Raw genomic sequence first — 19,840 nt, forward strand, 5'->3', positions numbered from 1 at the left:
AAGTAGCATGGATAGAACTGAGTTCTATATGTAAACATGTTGCAAAATTACATTTCTCCATTTTTAGTGATGTTCCTGGTAATTCAAAACAAAATGCAAATCCAACATTTTATAAAATGTATTTCCTTCTTTTTACGTGATGAACAAATGAGGTTGTCACATGTACGTGCTTATTAGACAGACTGGTATTTCCACATGTTGCAGGCATTCATTTTAAAAAATATGCCAAATGGCCTTAGAAGTTACATACCAGACTCCTGCTTCCCAACTACCCACACTGGTCTTAATGGGGCTGCTCCAGGAGTAAGATTCCTTTTGAGTAAAGTGACTAAAATATGTATTCAAAGGACAACTGCAGTGTTAAATTTACCCTGGAAATGATGGTTCTTTTTCTAGAATACCATGACAGATGCCACAATCCTCTTGGAGGATGTGCAAAAGATGAAGGACAAAGGAGAAATAGCACAGGCCTACATTGGATTGAAGGAAACAAACAGGTATGAGTTCTCTTTATCTGATCTAAGTCATTTGGGGTCTGCTGTGACACACTCGGCATAACATATTCAGTAAGTTGCATCCATGTAAGCCTAGATTCTTCACGGGCGCTTGTAGCAGGGGATATAATTTGATGAGTTAAATTGCCTTATGCAGTATCAAAAAGGGTTGGGAACCGATGGGGAAATGCAAAACCCAACTTCCTGGTTTCCATCCGCTCAAGCTTTAATTGGCTAAATGGCTCAAACAATTACTTTTAACATTCCTTCTGTGTTTCAGGGTGCCATTCCCCATGTTTTTATCGATTATTGAGTAGTTGTCACAGTAACTTGTTGTAAAACGCATACTGTAAAATCATGAAATGCTGTAACTAGCTGTGATCTCTGACACTTGAGAATTGAATTTCATCATTAAGAATAAATAGGTATAAGCACAAGATTTGCAAGATTTTTGGATTGCAATTTGGATTTGAAAGATTTTGGATTTACAAGATACTTTGCTAAGCATTTTTAGAGCATTGTTTATTTCTCTTTTATAGTAACTGTAATATAGTATATACTGCCCTTAACMTGTCATCTCATCACCATGATGTATCTCTTTTGTATTTTTTAAACATTTTTCTTGGAAGACAATCTCCCCAGGACTGTCATATGCTGAATGAGGACGGAGAACTTTGGCTGGTTTATGAAGGGTTAAAACAAGCCAACAGGTTACCAGACTTCTCAGAATGTTTTTTTTTCCTTCATTTGCATCTTCTTTTCTAGCTACTTGTGCCCCTTGCTGTGGGTTTGCTTTAGCTACAATATTTCTTATGTACTAATAKTTTTTTAAAAAAACAATTCATCATTACAAATCCAGAGTTTCCACAAAYCTTTTTACCTGTCAAGTTGTATCTTTAAAAACTTGAGGTGGTGAGAACAGCTAATATTATAATTCACAAAAATACTAATAGACTAGAAAATGCCAGAAGCCGCACCATTGTAACTGTGTATTGTTCATCTGTCTTTATGTTGGATATGGAAATTAATGTTCCTTACAGATTTTCAGCTTAAAGAAGTACCTTCAATTTAGTAATTATAAAGCTATTGTTTGAATAGCTGCAGCATAAAWTAATTTTTGGATAGTTACTCTTCCTATTCTACTCTAGCTGAAATTAGGTAAATTCCTCTCCTGCACCTTTGTACAAGATTCAGAATGTAGCACACACAAAATAACCAACAGATCAGTAATCTGTGGTTCATCCTGGTGCTGTCCTAACCTGGGACAGTCGCTGTGACCCGTGCCAGGCTGCGTGCTGGACATTTGACTGTTCGAATCTACCTTGTTAGTAAATTCCCTCTGACTGTGTGTGCATGTCTGGCTCTCCGCATTCGTGTGTCCCAGACTTCCAAAATGGTCTTCAGTCTTGTACAACCAACTAATTTAATAGATCAGCAGTACTGACTTCATTAAATATTGGGTAGCAGTAACCACAAAAGGAAGTATTTTGCAATGAATGCTACTAACTACTGTCTTTCTGTTTCTTGTGCTAACAAATTCTCAACCTACGCTTGTTTATAAGCCTGCCAAGATGGAACTGAGCACCGGCGTTCTGCAGAGCAGGATGCAGGAGTGGTCGCTCTGCATCTTTTTACTTTTATTGTTTTGTCCTCGTACTGTAGAGACAACAAGGATTTTCTTAAATGGCAGAGCATTGCAGTTAAATGACTATTTGCCCTTGCGAGCTTGGCCAGTCTGCTCACTAATAAATGTGCCTTCCTTATGCATATTTAAACCCTGATTGTTTGTCTAATTGACCCCTACAAGTTCCTATTAATGTAATTTCCTGTGTGTGTATATTTATGAAATTATGAGTCAGAAGACTTGGACAGTGTCTTGCAAACACGAGCGAGTCCACACAGCACTACTTTGAGAGAGGTTCCATTTCACATGGGAAGTTTTCGAGCCAAAATTTGCCACTGTGGAAACAGAAAAGCAGTGGCAGAGCCTGGAATAAAAAAAACCCTTCTGGATCCCACTCCGGAGTTTGGGCATCTTGTTAACTTTTCCTGCCCAAATGGCAACTGTTTTCAAAATCTTTGTTTTAATATAAAAATAATGATAATTTATGTGTTTTTTCAGTTACATGTTTCAGCTTCTGACTGAACAGAGTTAACTAAAAAGATTTTAATTTGTCAGTATCGTGGAGCTTAAGCAAATATGTTGTCTTCTTCCTCTTACACAGATGATTTGATTTGGTTAGAAGTAAAACTTGTCTACCCCTTTAAAAACAGTGACAAGCTGCAGAGCCTTAGCAGTACATTTAATACCACATGCTCTCTGTGGTACCACACACAGTGCTTGTTCAATCACAAAGCAAATGCAAAGCAGTGTCACAATTAGTTTTTCTCCACTTTTTGATCATGCAAGCTTTAATTAGAGGTATATTGAAGGGTTTAAAGAGTACTCTGCCTTTTTCATTTTCCCTTGCAAGCCATGGCTAATTGTTCCTGAGCARCAGCTAAAGCTTTAGACTCCCTCTGCAAATTTGGGGTGCAACTTTCTAAGTGWCTTGCAACTGTTGCTCAACTTCTTTAGGCTGCTGGAGTCTCAGCTTCAGTCGCAGAAGAAGAGCCACGAGAATGAACTGGAGTCGCTGCGAGGGGAGATCCAGAGTCTGAAGGAAGAAAACAACCGCCAGCAGCAGCTCCTGGCRCAGAACCTGCAGCTGCCCCCAGAGGCCCGGATCGAAGCCAGTCTGCAGCATGAGATCACCCGGCTGACTAATGAAAACCTGGTAAGGGAGAGGATGCTGGGGCAGCAGCCTGCGAGGCTGCAAGCCTGTCTCTGTCCACGAGTTCTTACCGCCTTTCTGGTGGCTGCCTCCCATGGTAAACTGCAGGAGTGCAATAGATTTGTGTAGGTAAATTAACGTAAGAGAGGCTAATGAGTGCCGATGAAGTAATAATGTGGCAGGGAATGTGTTAGAGGTCAACAGCATGGGGAAAGCTYGTGAATTTCAGTGTAACAGTACTGGCTTCAGTACTGTCATCCCTACACAGAATGAATGATATCCACGAACCTTATGTTCTCTGATGGAGTTCTTTTGTTTTTAAACATAGCATTTTCCTCTTTGTCTCCATTCTGGCTGAAGCTCATAGATCATTCACTGTGTTATGTTTTGAAGAAACAAGTAGTTCTAGAAAAAGACACTTGGTTGGGAGTCTCTTGGTTAATTGCTGTTCCTTGTTTGCTGTGCAATTTTTTTGTATGAAGGAAAGATCAGGTAAAATTCCTTATCTTTCTCTCTGGAGGAGTATGTTTGTCATGTGCTTCCTGAGAGAACTTGCCAAAGAGGCCTATGCTGAAATACTTATTGATAAACTGCTTATCAGCCTGGGGTCTTCCTATRGAGTTTCTTCTTTATAGCAAAATGAACCATACTATTTGAAGAAGAAAATTCCTGAGTATCATTGTGCGCACTAAACAAACCAAGGTGTAGTCTTCACTGTTGTTGTCTTTCCTCACGTCTCAGTACCAAGCTTTTAAGGAAAGCAATAGATAATTCAGCTGATAGATCAGGATAAACTCTTCCTAGAAGTATGTGCATAATTAAAAATGTATTGCAAGTTTCTTTCAGCAGTAACCATCTCACTCTGGAGAAGGTGGATGGCAAATGTTTCCATCTTGGACAGCTATTCCTACTGCCTAATTATATATTATGATTTTTAGCCTTTTGTTTTTCTCCAAGAGAACTACTCATCACATCATGAGTTTCCAAGACAACACACAGTCATGTAATTACATCCCAGAGGAGTTTTCTTTATTGTCAAATACAGTGAATGTAATTTTACTTGTTAAGTATAGACTTGTTACTTAGTATTGTAGCTCTCTGAGCCCATTCCACATCGGGAATATGATTATTTTCCACTCCTATCCCTATCAAGGTGTAATACTAGAATTTCAATAATCATTGTATACCCATCTTTATTAGTGTAGAAGAATGTCCTTTCCAAATTTATCACACAGGTTATATTCTAGACTTAAACAGTAACACTATTTGCCATTTTTGAAAGATCTGACCATTCTGCAACCCAATGACATCAGCTTCTCTTTAGAAGAACCTGGAGTGCGCCCCACATATAAGAACTGGAGAATCTTGACCCTGTTTGTTAGCTGCTTGTACTCATACAGTGCTTACTGATGTATCAGTATTGCAAAGGGAAGGAGAAAAACAACCCTGTACCTATTTTCACAGTTTTATGAGGAATTGTATGCAGATGATCCCAAGAAGTATCAGTCGTACCGGATTTCACTTTACAGACGGATGATTGTATGTAGATCATACGAATCCTGTGTCTCTGTTGTCCTGTTTGCTGTTTCTGGAGCACTAATGAGCAGCAGGCTGCCTCTGCCTTTTCCCTCTCCAAGGACAGCGCTTCACGATGCCGACTTCTTCCCTCACTGCTTTGGTTGTTAATTTGAGTGTCCTYTGTGTATTCCTAGTGTCTCTTTGATGCACCGTTTTTGTTACTAATATAAGTCTTGCACTGTGATCAAGTGTTTTTTCTGAATTCTAAGGATTAAAAATGCCTTTATGCCTTGAAGAAGAGATATGTGATATAAAAGATGCTAAATTTTCAGATTCATCTCTTTTCTTTAAAACTTTGATACAATGTTCAGCTCAGCAAAATAGTTAGACAGTTATCAAGGAGAATAATGTCTGCAAACAYGAGCAGCCTGCACCTAGTCTGAATTTGTTCGCAAATCTGTTTGCAGTGCACTTAATCAGAGGTTTTAATTAACATTTTTCATAAACATAAAATTTGCAGGACAAATAGGAAATTATGGGGGRAAAATAGTATTTCCACAATAATTAAAGGTAGGCTAGCAAATAGAGATTGTACTGTACCTAATCTTGGAAAGAATATCATTTATGAGATTTGAAATATTRATGAGATGTGAAATTTGTTTATTTTGTCTAGAAGAACTAGAGAGAGAAGTTTTTCTTTCTCATGAACTTACTATGTTTCAGAAATCAAATCTCTTCACTAATATTTTCAAAACAGTGAACCACACTTCTGCATTATTATTTTAGTAGAAATTGGCATATCTGAATATAGTTATGTTGTTAACATAATTTACTTTCTAAAAATTTTTACTACTATTTGGAATATGAAGTATGCCCTGGTTTTGTTTTTTCAGCAGCTCCGCAATCTCATGTTGAAGTACATTGTATCAGGTTCTGAACTCTTTACTATGTGATTGAAAGCATTTTTATGCCTAATTCTTTTTTTTTTCTCAATACTACACCAACATTTTTCAGTACGTTTAATAAAGTTGTGGTTCCCCAATGAAGTTTTTGATGCAGAGAACTCRGGATACCTTATTGGCTTCAGTGTCATGAATAATCCAGTTTACAAAAAGAGCATTTTTCTTTTAAGTTGCTTTAACCCCTTATTCTGAAACGGCTTTCAGATTTTTTCGAGCTTGAGGTTTGGCATCCTTTGTAAAGGCTTTCCATTTTCTAATTATGTGATTATTTCATTAATTTACCACCATTGATAATAGAAATATTCCAAGTTAGATTTCTGGAATGGTTCCTTCGAAAGAAAAATGCCACCATATTGCAATACTAAGACTCTTAGATACTAGATATCCTTCAAGTACGGAGTGAAAGGAAGGTTCCTGTGAGAACTGTTTCAGTGTAAGGAAGGGTTACGACAGCAAGGAGCAGGGAGGTGGCAGTGTTGTGAGAAATGTCATGTGTTTGGATGCCTGGTGTTTGAGTACATTTAAATATAATTTATGTTCTTTTTCCAGATTCTTCTTTTGTACTCACTTAATATAGATAGGTCTGAATAAGATGTCAGTCCTAAAAGCATGAACAAGTGGTGCAGAATACAGGCTAGCTGTTAAATAATAAAGAAAAGAATTTCACTGAGGCATTTGGAAGAGCAGAGAGGAGTCATTAGGGAGGTGTATTTGCAGCAAAATGCCTTCTACTCACTGCAAGAACTGACCTAGTTTTGAATATCTGCAGAATGTACTGCTTTGCCTTTCTCATGCTGCACATAACTTAATAATATTTGTAATATTTGACTTGTGTTATAGGCACTGTTCCAGCTTGCAAACCTCAGCCATAGGATGGCACTACTCTTCAGCTTTCCTCACTGTCCTGTAATTCTAACAGTGCTGGTTCTGTCTCTGTAACTAGTTTTGTTGTTCTCTTGGACATTAATTTTTCTCTCACCTTAATTTGCAGGATTTAATGGAACAACTTGAAAAGCAAGACAAAACTGTTCGCAAGCTGAAGAAACAGTTGAAAGTATTTGCTAAGAAGATTGGTGAACTTGAAGGTACTTTGAGAGAATGCAGAGATTTTGTTTTGCTTTTTGTGAACGCGTTGTCATTGAATCCATCCGTCTTGGCTACCTTGGCGCAGCTGAGGCCTGTGGTCTTCATGGTGTCTCTCTTAATTGATCCCAAAACAGGAGATCCACTCAGAACCTATGTGTATCTTTATAAATATATTGAAAATATATTCAAAGAAAGTGTTTCCTGACTTCTTTGTGTACTCAAAGATGTCACCTGCTTTTGTCAAGACAAAAGCTATACTAAATGTGAATTAGGCAAAAATACTTTTCCCAGTTTTCTTTTGATTGTGAATTCCTGTATCGCTGGAGCCGCGAATGCTGCAGTTGTCTTTTGCTGCCTGGCGTTTCCTTCCCAGTTGCTGGCCAAACATGAACATGAGATCCCTGATGTACAACTAGGCATATTTTATTTCTGTGTGCATCAAAGTGAGAAGCTTTAGGACCTTGGGACTGGTTAGACGGAGAGCTTATTATGCCTCTGGATAAGTAAAGTCATTTTAATTGCTAAAAATGATTCATAGTCTTATAAAGTTGAAGAAATAATTTKCTTTAAAATAATCTGTGTTAAATAATCCTTCAGAAGCATTTTTATTGAGTACTAAGATTGAAGTTAGTGGCTGGGTAATCTTGTTTGGTTGCTTCTCTGGACAAGATCACAGTAATGTTCATATTAATTTTTACAGTATGGAGTGGGAAAATGTTCCTGAAAACATAGTTTAGTCTGTGTTTGTTATTCCTTAGAAAGGAGCTATGTTTGAAAACGTTTTGAATTGCAAGATTTGAAGTAACATGGGTCAAGCTGGAAGCATACTTATGTTTTACAGGACAGTTAACACTGACCTCTGCTGTACTAATCCGTGATGCTGTGATTAATTGCTGTCTCTTGGCCCTTATGCTTTTCTGTGATAAAATTCAAGAAATCAGCAGTATTTCCATAATTCCCACATTTTCACTGTTCTTCRGAGGAAGAACACCAACCTGGGATACATTTATCAAGAATCTGTCGTCTTGTGTAGAGACTGTTTTGTTACTAGATGGTGGCTGGAACCAAAGAAAAATAGTTCTTGGGCCAAAATAACCGTTTTGAGCTAAGTTCTTCCTAGAAGAAGTTTTTTTTGTGTTTGCTGTGGCAAAAATTGGCTTTACTGGAAAGGATTTTTTCATTTCTTCACTGGAAAGCATTTCATCATTTCTTTTCCTTTTCCCTTCTGAAGTGGGCCAGATGGAGAACATATCACCTGGACAAATCATTGACGAACCTATTCGTCCAGTTAACATTCCACGGAAGGAAAAGGACTTCCAAGGGATGTTAGAATATAAGAAGGAGGATGAACAAAAACTTGTCAAGAATCTTATTTTAGGTAAATCTCTTTCTCGTTTGCAGCCTTGTCTGCTCCAAAAAGGTCTGAAAATTTTAAAAAATAACTGTAAGAATCTAGAATTTGCATTGTGAGATGTGTCCTTTAATTTTGACAGTGTTCAGTTTATATATTAAACTGAATTACATGTCTGTTATGAGAACATAATCTCACTTCTTGATCAATACAGACACACCTATAGATGTGTCCACATATTTTTTAGCTAGCAATTATGTTTTCTTCTGTTCTGACAGTTTGCTAAGAAAATGCCTCCTGTTTGCTTCTTAGTCTGTTCTTAGTTTGTTATTAGGTTTCACTGGGAGGTTGCAATTACCCCAGGTAACTCTTTGCAATTAACAAAATAATGTGTGTTTGTTCATCCCAAGAGCTGAAACCCCGTGGTGTRGCTGTCAACCTGATTCCAGGATTACCAGCATATATTTTGTTCATGTGTGTACGCCACGCAGATTACCTCAATGATGACCAAAAAGTGAGGTCACTGTTGACATCTACTATCAACGGCATCAAGAAAGTGTTAAAGGTTAGTTTGGCCATTTTGTTTAGGAAATTATTACTTGAAATTTGCTTGTTTTGTTTTCCTTGTCAGGCTGTCACAATGATTATGACCTAAATGACACCAAACCAAGGGGAATTCCTTTCCATTGCCCCTTCTAGCTGTGCCTTGTTACTGACTTTTGTGCTGGGCTCTTCTTGCAGCAGTTGTCATGCCTACTACATTGACCTGTGGTTTCTGCACAGGGCTGCTAGCATGGATCTCTACAACACAAAACTGCCATAGCAGTGGAGGAAATCCRGTTTTGAATGTTCTTAAAGAATCAGGAAAATGGGGAGCGTTAATGGGATTGAGTTAAAAACCTTGTATTTAAGTCTGTTCCTGAAATATAGCAAGTTTGGCAAAGCACGAGAAGCTGAGGAGCTACTAGAAGAAAGTGGGTTTGAAGTACTTAATTATTTACCCAGTGTTTTATTATTTCATTCTCTTTACCAGTCTCTATTGATTTTTTTTCTTCTTTTTTTAATCTCCAGAAAAGAGGTGATGACTTTGAAACTGTGTCATTCTGGCTGTCTAACACCTGCCGATTTTTGCACTGTTTGAAGCAATACAGTGGAGAAGAGGTAGGAACTGCTCCCTTTTTTTATTTCTTCCACTTCATAAAATCATTGCAAACACTACGCTGCAATAAATTCCTGTAATATCTCAAAATCTAGTTGCAGTTGCTTGAAAAYAGCCACACTGTTTGGAATGATGGCRATGACTTCAGTAGAAAGCACASGAAAGTAGGATTTAAAGCAGTGTCCCCTGGTCACAGGCTAGGAGGCCATAGGCTAAATGGCACTGTGCTCCTGATAGTGCTAATGCAGATTAAGCAGAAAAATCAGGTTCATAGCACTGAGTTACTTAGTGCTCAGATACACCGAGCTTCCTATGTAGACAGCAATATTAAGCACTTTAGCTTAATTTTTGCAGATTTAAGTTTGAAAATTTGCAGATTTAAGTTTGAAAGCTATCATATGCCTAATTCTTTCTTCAGACTTAAGTAGGATTTTGGCAGATAGTAGCCAGATAAGATTGTTCATGCTGCAATGGGAGAGAAGGTGCCGGAAAGTTAGCAATATTATTCCTGTGTCATTTGTCTGTTTCTTTGACTTGAAACTTCCATTGCCTATTTAGTAACTGAAATGCATTCTCCAGCATTAGTAGCAATCAGAGCACCTTCCAAATTACAGTTTTGAAGTACTTTGAATATTATTTTGAAAGTATCATTTGTCAGTGTGAGGAAAAAATATAAATACTGGTGTTGTGTAATGGTTTTGTGTTCCATTGAAGCATTTGTTTCTATTATTTATGAATGTAGGGATTCATGAAGCACAATACACCTCGTCAGAATGAACACTGCCTCACTAATTTTGACTTAGCTGAATACAGACAAGTACTGAGTGACTTGGCTATTCAGATCTACCAACAACTTGTCAGAGTGTTGGAAAATGTTTTGCAACCAATGATAGGTAAGGCAAAGATTCATTCCTTAAACTTCACAGCATAGTAACAAAAGGACATTTGTGATGGTGGTAACATGCTTGGTTATGTGTTTCTTCCTCCATGGCATAGTTTTGGTAATAGTTTTGCTGATACTCTGTTTATAAATGACAAGGATGGCACTGAACCTGCTGGAGAGCAGTCCCGCAGAGACTGGGTGTCATGGTGGACGACAAGTTGMCCATGAGGCAGCAGTGTGCCCTGGTGGCCAAGAAGGCCAACGGGATCCTGGGGTGCATTAAGAAAAGCRTCTCCAGCAGGTCGAGGGAAGTGATCATCCCCCTCTACTCAGCCCTGGTGAGGCCACATCTGGAGTACTGCGTCCAGTTCTGGGCTCCCCAGTACAAGAGGGATGTGGAGCTGCTGGAGAGAGTCCAGCGCAGGGCTACCAGGATGATCAGGGGCCTGGAACATCTRCCMTATGARCAAAGGCTGAGAGAGCTGGGTCTGTTCAGCCTGGAGAAGAGGAGGCTGAGGGGGGACCTGATCAGCGTGTATAAATACCTCAAGGGAGGCAGTGAGGAGGAGGGGGGCAGCCTCTTTTCAGGGTGGGCAGGGATAGGACTAGAGGAAATGGCTTCAAACTGAAGCATCGGAAGTTCCACAGGAACTTAAGGAAGCATTTCTTCACTGTGMGGGTGACAAAGCACTGGAACAGGCTGCCCAGAGAGGTTGTGGAGTCTCCTTCTCTGGAGATCTTTAAAACCCGCTTGGATGCAGCCCTGTGCCACGTGCTCTAGGTGACCCTGCGTGAGCAGGGGGGTTGGACTCGATGACCTCTGAGGTCCCTTCCAACCTTCGGCATTCTATGATTCTATGAACAGGCTGGATTAGAAGAAAAAGAACTGTGGCTAGGTCTTTTGACAGTAACAGAATAAAGGGATTTATCTTGTTAGCACCTGAACTGTTAGGACAGTCTGACATTTGTTGTCCTGTCCTTGGAAAGAATGGACTTGATTGCGTATGAATTCATAATGTACATGGAGAAAATGTAGCTGACTGTCACTTTACACAGCAATCAGCAGTGAAATAGCAGTGACAAAGCTCACACTCAGAGAGAATTCTTCATAAAAAGTACAATTTTTTCTCATTGTACAGTACTTGCACACAAACTTCTGTTAACATTTTCCAATCGCACCACGTAGAAGAATGGCACACTCTTGGTTTGCTCTCTGCTGCTAACCTCACCCTTCTGCTGAGTTGCGGTCAGACCTTTCTTTCACATACACATGCTGGCATCTTTGAGAAAAACAAGCAAGCAGAGATTTTGCAGAACATTAGGGGGCACTGAGAGGATTGCTCTGAATCATAGTGTGACTAGAAAAAAGCCTGGCCTGATCTTTTCCTGTAGATACTAAATGTGAGTAAATATTAACTCTTGCTGGTTTGCACAGCTCATCTTGATCTAGCTAACTTTTGATTATTGTAATAATGTTCACAACCTAATACAGTTTCAGGAATGCTGGAGCATGAAACTATCCAGGGTGTCTCAGGGGTGAAGCCAACCGGGCTGCGGAAGAGAACGTCGAGCATTGCTGATGAAGGGACCTACACTTTGGACTCTATAATTCGACAGCTGAATTCTTTCCATTCGGTGATGTGCCAGCATGGAATGGATCCAGAGCTGATCAAGCAGGTTATCAAGCAGATGTTCTATATCATTGGGGCTGTGACACTTAATAATCTCCTCCTGCGTAAGGACATGTGCTCATGGAGCAAAGGAATGCAGATAAGGTAAGACAGCTCTTTTCATCAATGTGCTTCTGGAAATCAGAGGGAACTCTTGATATTGCAGACAGTCATTTTGGTGGAATGACAAATACACTGCAAACATTATTTCACACACAAGCAGTTGCAGATGTTTTTAAACTCATTCTGAGGGATTCAGTTGAACTCTTCAGAGAGGTTCTGCTCTGTCTTCCAAGGAAACTTGAAAGGAGCAAAACAAAAATACTTTGTTTACAAGTAGGAACCAGAACTGTGGCTGAAATGTTGACAGTTTCTTCTTCAGCTTTTAGGGAGGAATAGCAAACATGCCTGCTGTGTTCTTCATAGGTTGGCAGCTCAGGGGATGCCTGCTGTGTTCAGGCATACTGTAATTTGCTGCTTCCTGCTATAAAGCCATCTTATTGTATTCCTGCCTCTGGCATCAGTTATCCAGTGAATTCTCCTAGCATATGCCAAGGAATTTAGCCAAGGCATTCCAGTGCCTCAGGTGATCTTGAAGAGCCTCACTGTGCAGTTATATGGACAAAGTCTTGTTTGTCTGTCATCACATACTCGTGAAAACACTCCTGCTAGTAAGAGGATCAGGGGAACAAGTCTAGTGGAAGACTTCAGCCACCATTTTAAGCTGTTTTAAAACTCAAATTTTCCTCCTTAAATGAAAGGGAAATTATTTTAAAATTGCAAGAAATCACAACTGTGAAGGAAAACTATATATAGACAAAGAAAAAAACACTGTGAAAGAAAAATTGAAGTCTGTTTTGATTTAGTCATAGTCAAACACTAAGGTCTTGATACTCTTGTCTCTTTATACAGATACAATGTGAGTCAACTTGAAGAATGGCTACGTGATAAGAATTTGATGAATAGTGGGGCTAAAGAAACACTGGAACCTCTCATTCAGGCTGCACAGCTGTTGCAAGTGAAAAAGAAAACAGATGAAGATGCAGAAGCCATTTGTTCAATGTGCAATGCTTTGACTACTGCCCAGGTAATCAAAAATTTTTTTTTTTTTTTTTTTTTTAACTGTCACTTTTTGAGAGTGGAAAGCTGCTCACAAAGAAATCTTTGCTGACATCTCTGCACTGTGGGCAGCTTTGCCTGGGATTATCTTTTTGGCGTCTGAGTTAGTATCCAATTAGGGTCATAGGCAATTCACACAGAACTTTTGTTTCAAGGTTTGTATACAAAAGTATTATGTTACTCTACCCATTAGCCTCAAAAAGACCAAACCAACTATATCTCAGGAAACAAGACAGCTGATGTGGTGTCAGAAGTTGCACTGATTATAACAATGATTTTGATTTAGAAATTCATGTTACTGGCAAATCAGTGAGTTTTTCWTTGAAGTTATTATTCTACATACCTCTTTTTTTAGCTTTGTTAAAAAGAGCGGTTTATTAAAAGAAAAATGTTTATATAAGCTATAAATGTTTTGCCCATATTATTATTTAAAGCCTTGTGTTGCAGTTGTTTTCTCTACTGGTTTTAGCTCTACTCTRAGAATAATACTCTCTTAAAATGCAGTGAAGTCACAAGACTCTCTTGAATTGCAAGCAGGGGAAGGTCATAAATACAGAATCAAAATCAGAGAAATTGAGCATGTTTCTAGTGGGTGTGGGAACATAATGAATTATCTGTCATCTGTTTCTTCACAGTTTGGCATTTTTCACAGATGTAAAAATAAAAGTTCCTGCCTTTAAAGAACACACAGTCTGAAGAAGGCAAATTTATATCATAACTTTAAATAGATACAAATCAATATAGCAGAAAAGAATGAATGTTAGTAAGGAATTTCCATTTTAAAGTAGCTAATAAAAAGATATTTGCAAATATGAAAAAGATGATAATGAAACATGGATGTACCTGTTGATTCATCAATAAAATGAAATTAAGAATGTTTTGGTTCTTTTCTTCACAGATTGTAAAAGTTCTGAATTTGTATACTCCTGTTAATGAGTTTGAAGAAAGAGTCTTGGTATCATTTATACGTACAATACAGGTATGGCTATATTTTCTTTCAAAAAAAGAAAACTTTTGCTAGTTCTATGAAACTTGCTTATGATCCAAACAGGTCATGTCCTCAAACATACTCAGTAATCTCAAGTCAACTAGGCTTTTTAGACATACTTGCTTCTCCTTGTGTTGCAAAGATAATATCAGACTTAAAAATTAAAGTATTCAGTTTATTGCCTCCAGACTTGCATTAAAAAATGTTACAGATAATCTATCTGTGTGAGATTTTTCAGAAAAATTAGGGGTGGTTTTTTTTGTGCTTATACAACTTTGTGAACAGTCTTGTGTGCCCATTTTTCAAGTGTTAACATTTGTATAGCCAAAATTACTTCTGTTGGACCTGTGTCAGAGGCCTGTGTACATTTCAGAAGATCCTCACTTAGCTTGTAATCTAACTACCTTGATAAAAATGAAACATTTTGAAAATTCAGCAAAGAAGCGGCCAATAGAACAAAAGAAATGAAACAAAGGTGATCTTTCTGGTCTGTCAGAACTTTAATTTCATTTCTAGCAGAATAAGGAAGATTGGGAAGGTAAAAATGAAATMAAAGATAATTTGATTTACTAAAAAAAATCCAGTAACCAGAGAGTGAGCAAATTCTATGTTTTACAGAGAATATAAATATCTTCAGGTTGCATTAGTATGGGAAGAAATGCAGAATTGAAACTGCTYGAAGTAACCACGGTTTAATGGCAATTGGTAGAAATGTTTCAGGTCAGGCTGCCATAGAATWTGTGTGTATGTGTGTGTTTACATATATATCTATGCACATAGATTAAATGCTACCCCATTGCAAGATGATTATTTTTATCTATGAGTTAAATGCTAATGAAATCATTTTCTTATCTTTCCAGATGCGTTTGAGAGACAGGAAGGACTCTCCTCAATTGCTCATGGATGCTAAGCACATCTTTCCTGTTACTTTTCCATTTAATCCATCCTCTCTAGCATTAGAAACCATTCAGATTCCAGCCAGCTTGGGCCTGGGCTTCATCTCACGTGTCTGATCCCAGGGATTTGCTATGAGTGATGGATAGCACCTCAGTTGCTCAGCATCTTTATCCATTAAAACATAGTGAGCCATTGAAAATAATTTTTTCTGACAAACAGTATGTATTTGCCTGCATCTGTAGTAAAAGTAGCTGGGAAACTACAAAACAGCACCACAAATAGAAGGCTAATAGAAATATTAGCGTTTGTGTAAAGYCACTACATTTATGAAGACTCAAACATTTTTGGAGTGTGGAAATAGGGATTGGGCAAAAGTTGTGTCCTTATCTGTCTAGAGACATTTTTAGATCTTTAGTAACATATTTAAATAGTGTAAATTAAACTCCATGTGTAATTGTCTTGTAGGCAGGGACCAATAAAGGACATGATTGTCCTGAACTGGAAGACTTAAAAGTAAGGCATTTTGTAGTAGAATACACAGTCATTTGGGAGCCTGTTACATTTAATTTGTAAAAAAAATGAGACAGAGAAACAAAAACTGGCAATATATAAAATAATTTATTAAACCACTTCCTTATTTATGTCAGTTTGACATAAATTATAGTGATAAGTCTTATAGCTTACTACATGGTATAACCTAGGTGATTGTTTGTTAGTACTGTGGTTTACCAAGCATATTAAATCGCTGCTGCATATTGTGTTCTTTTTAATGTATGACAGTATCATATTAGGCACTAAAAACGAGATGTCACTTTTTGTTGTCAACCTTGTTTACAGTTCAACTCYGTCTCTTACTTTAACTGGATCTTTACAAATGTTATCAAATATCACCTCTAAAGGAAAAATGGTAACTAAGCACAAGTAGCACACTGGAAGTTACATGTTTAGGGTTTTGTCATTGTTGTTTTTGTTTTTTTCTTTTAAGTGGTTACCTAAAAATACAGTATGCTGAAGCAAATGATCAAAAGTCAATCATGATGCTAGTATTTGTTTAAATTTTGCATTTTTTTCCARGGTTTTTCTTGGTTTGTGGACCCCTGAGATAGCAGTCTGTATTTTTAATATCATCTGTTTTGTTTTGTTGCCACTTTATAAAATGTATTCCTTCATGCTGGTATTTAGAGGAAAAAAAAAGGAAGGTACAAAATTTCTGCAGTAACCCAAATCTTATGTTCTTTGAAATGCTGGCTAAGAAAAATATTCTCAAGTAAGTTTTGGCTATGATGCTATCATTTGACTATTGTTCATGCTGATAAAATATTTTAAAACCCAGAGTGCATAATCAAAAACTCTGTTATTTTGGTGATTGCACATCTTACCATAAAGATTTTTCCCTCTTGCATGCCTTAGAACTGTTATGTAGAATTCACATTTCAAAATGTGCAACAATAAAGTCAGAGGCCTTGTTTAAGGTTCCGATTCTGAACTTTGAAACATATAGTTTGTAGTGTATGGCTCAAATATACATGTAAAAGTCACATACATTACTTAGTTGCAGAGCGCAATATTTTCAATGTATTCTAAAAACTAGCAATTGAACATTAATTTCTTTTAAAATATAAAGAAATAATCTAGAGGTACTTACCATTTTGCCTGCAAAATTTTTGCTGTTAAGCAGACCGAAACATTTCAGTTACTTGAGAGGTAGACAGGCTGTTTGTATGGTTGCTGATAAAATCTGTAACAAAGACGGTTTAAACTTTGTAAGTAAAATTTTGAAATGCTTATGTCATTTTATTTTCAATGTATATGCCCCATATTGTTTGATGGACCACATGGATACTTTCAAGAACCTACTATTGCACTGCATAAATACTCTGAATGAGTCTTACTAAATGATTGAGATTATTTACCTGTGCATAGCATATCAAAATTTCTTTTTTTTTTTTTTTATCAGATATTACTTTATTTCTGAAACTACAGCTACTGTAAGTGGCTCCAAATAAGGTAAAAGGTGGGGCATAGTGGTTTTTGACTTTTTAGGGTACTGCACTTGTGGGAATGTAACGAGGAAAGTCTTTACATCCAGTAGCAAGGTTGGAGGAGAAAATATGTGAGAATATCCTGACCTACAAAAATTTTCTCCTATTAAAAAAAATGGCATTACAGTATGTTTGTACTGTAGATCAGGAAAAGTATCCAATGCTTAAGCATTAGAGTATTAAAGCATATGCCTAAATGTATTTTTGTTTATTTTTAAAGTTTGTTTACCTGTAAAAAGCCTTATTGTATCTTGTTTCCTTAAAAAATAGTAGTTAGTAATTTATAGGTATTATCCTTAAACTCAGTGGTTTGACTGGTATTACTTTTATATCACATTAAAAGTATATGCTGCTTGACATGTTTTAAAGGAAAATATTTTTAAGTTGAAATAAATGTGTAATTGGTAATTCATCTAATATTTTACATGGCAGTATTTTACATGCACTTTTCAGAAATAAAATTTTAGTGTCAGTGTATAATACAAAGTATCTTTCACTTTAGGACTAATAGCTCTTTAACCATAGAATCTAATGCAAAATTATTTTAACATTTTTTCCTTTGAATCATGATTATGCTCTTTTAATGTGGACATATCTTTTATATTTTAATTTATTATCTGTTGCTATAATAGATTCTTTCAGATGCTGGAAAATACTTGCCAATGTCCCCTTAGAATTATACAGTTATTCTAGAGATTTTGCACAAAAAAATTACCTCATTCAGTTTGGTGTATATTTATTCCAGTGATTATTTTATTCTGATGTTTAGAGCACCATATTCTWCACGAATTTTAACAGATTGCTTCTCAGACTTTGATCTGGGATGAAATATGAAAGTGCTTAAGTCCATTAAAAGTGATCAACCTAGCCTACCTATCACAAGAGACAAATAGCATCAACACCAGTGTTGAATAGTGGATTTATGTCCAGTAACACCTGTTCCCAACTTGGAAACACCAGCATTTGCAATGTGAAAATAATACATGATTTAAACTGAACATATTTCAAATACCAAACAAAAACTATCAGTAAAGGGTTTTTTTTTTGTTCTTTTTTTTAAAAATACTGATAATTCATCTAGTAAAAAGCCTTTAATCGTAGGTTTTCACTAGATGCCACTGAAGTACATAGATGAAAACCAAAACATTATCAGAATGACCTGAGCGCTGATCTGTTGTAGTGTCTGATGTTGTACTTAGTAAATGTATGCATCATAAAAACTGTAGCCTAATAGCTATCACTGGAAAATGTCAAAATAAAAATACAACTGTAAAATTAGCTTTGTTTGGGGATTATTTGTTTGGCTGGGGGTTTTGGGTGTGTATACAGCTGTCACACTTCTGATGGATCCTGGCCCACTGGATGCCTCCTGCAACCCTCCTGCTTCTCCCAAATTTTCACTGACTTTTTTTGGACTAAATGGATTACAAAACTGTGTTGTCTTTTGTCCCAAACTTCCTCTTAGGGCAGCTTTCCATCTGTTGGCCATTATGGATACACTTAAGCTGCCATTTCTCCCTCTCCTCATGTTCCCTTTGGTGCTGGTCCACATAGGCTYACCACATGAATGCTCTGAATTCCTGCATATGATAGGTAGTAAAAATGACCTCTTCCAAAATACCATGGATTTAGACAAATTGATAAGCTTTGTCCTCAGTAGTTTCTTCTGGGATACTGCTTTATGTTCTGTTATAACCTGTGGCTAAATTGGGGTATTCCGGTTTAGCTTGGTTGCCCTTCCCTGGACTCTCCATCAAAGCTGTTATTCSTCATGACTTTTTATGAAACCCTTCCAGCCTTTTTCCTTTCCTTCCTTTCTGGCATTGGCCAGAAATTCTTCATTCTGGGTTTGGCCACYTGAGCATGTTCATTAAGAATTGGTCTGGGTATGAACTGAAGGGTGTTCATATGTTGGTCCCTCTCTACAGTCTGTTTGCAAGTGGTGGATCTAGCGCTCACAGCAATGTATGAAAATCCAGGAACTTTGTAATATTTTAACACGAAGCGGAGTTCATATACCGTGCGCTAGCAGATTCCCAGATGATCTCATGGGTTTATTGTTGACTGTAAAGGGAGTTGTTTAAAACCTGAGTGTTGTATAAATACGCACCCAGATACTGAGAGCATGACTTAAATTTCTGGGCATATTTAAAGTTTTTTGTTTGACACATGGTTCTGTTGTGATTTCTTAATACCAAACATTAAGTGAATGCTATTAAAATAATAGATTTGAACCACCATAGACTTTCTGTGCTAGGTACTGAAATATCTATTGCTGCTTCCCCATAGTTGCTGTATCACAGAGCTCTACAGATCAGGCTGGAAGGCAGGGGCCATATGAAGCCATATGAAATTCAGACCAGCTCCTAGTATAAAACCATGCCCTAAGCTTAGCACGGCCTTCTGAGGGTTTTGTTCTGTTTTGTTGAAGAAACTCCTTCATGGAGGCCTACAGCCAGGTGAGTGTTTTGGTTTTTATTTGCTCAGGAAAGACGGCCCTCATAATCGATTTGGCATCCAGGTAAGACACAATTTTTTACTAGCAAAGTTTTATCCAAGATGCCAACCTTACCTGGGAGCACTTTTAAGGCATTTAACCGCACACCACGGGTGAGGACAGGATGGCTCCAACCCCTCGTGTTTCCGAAGGCTTTAGTACAGGTGTTGGCGGCCCAGCCTCCCAGCAGCTCGGCTCCCGGCGGCGGGTACCCAGCCGAGGCACCTGTATCCCATCTCCCTCCACCTCCRGCCCCTAAGGCTGCTCTTACAGCTCCTGAGGCGGCCCCAGGCCTCCCGGCAACAGGCGGGGCTCCCGCGGGCGGCAGCCGGGCCCCGCATCCGGGACGGCGGCTGCAGCCTCAGGGACGGGCAACAGGACGGCCCGCCCCGGCCCGGCC

At 37.9% G+C, this 19,840-nt stretch overlaps 1 protein-coding gene across 2 annotated transcripts in view; it reads left to right on the forward strand.

The window, feature by feature from the left end:
- MYO5A (myosin VA) overlaps window positions 1–18,212 on the forward strand; it is a 71,760-nt gene extending 53,548 nt beyond the window's left edge. The window contains exons 29-40 of one of the 2 annotated variants that reach the window (XM_026045797.1): window positions 397–497; window positions 1,124–1,204; window positions 3,073–3,271; window positions 6,740–6,833; window positions 8,066–8,212; window positions 8,596–8,750; window positions 9,257–9,346; window positions 10,087–10,237; window positions 11,720–12,002; window positions 12,810–12,984; window positions 13,915–13,995; window positions 14,865–18,212. In XM_026045797.1, the coding sequence (XP_025901582.1) occupies window positions 397–497; window positions 1,124–1,204; window positions 3,073–3,271; window positions 6,740–6,833; window positions 8,066–8,212; window positions 8,596–8,750; window positions 9,257–9,346; window positions 10,087–10,237; window positions 11,720–12,002; window positions 12,810–12,984; window positions 13,915–13,995; window positions 14,865–15,017 (1,710 nt within the window). In that variant the 3' untranslated portion in view covers window positions 15,018–18,212. The remainder of the gene's footprint in view (window positions 1–396; window positions 498–1,123; window positions 1,205–3,072; window positions 3,272–6,739; window positions 6,834–8,065; window positions 8,213–8,595; window positions 8,751–9,256; window positions 9,347–10,086; window positions 10,238–11,719; window positions 12,003–12,809; window positions 12,985–13,914; window positions 13,996–14,864) is intronic. The other variant, XM_026045798.1, reaches the window with a different exon arrangement.
- Window positions 18,213–19,840: the final 1,628 nt, after the last annotated feature.

The sequence above is a fragment of the Nothoprocta perdicaria genome, unplaced genomic scaffold, assembly GCF_003342845.1.
Source record: "Nothoprocta perdicaria isolate Ctin4 unplaced genomic scaffold, notPer1 scaffold_41, whole genome shotgun sequence".
In the NCBI taxonomy this organism is placed as follows: Eukaryota; Metazoa; Chordata; class Aves; order Tinamiformes; family Tinamidae; genus Nothoprocta; species Nothoprocta perdicaria.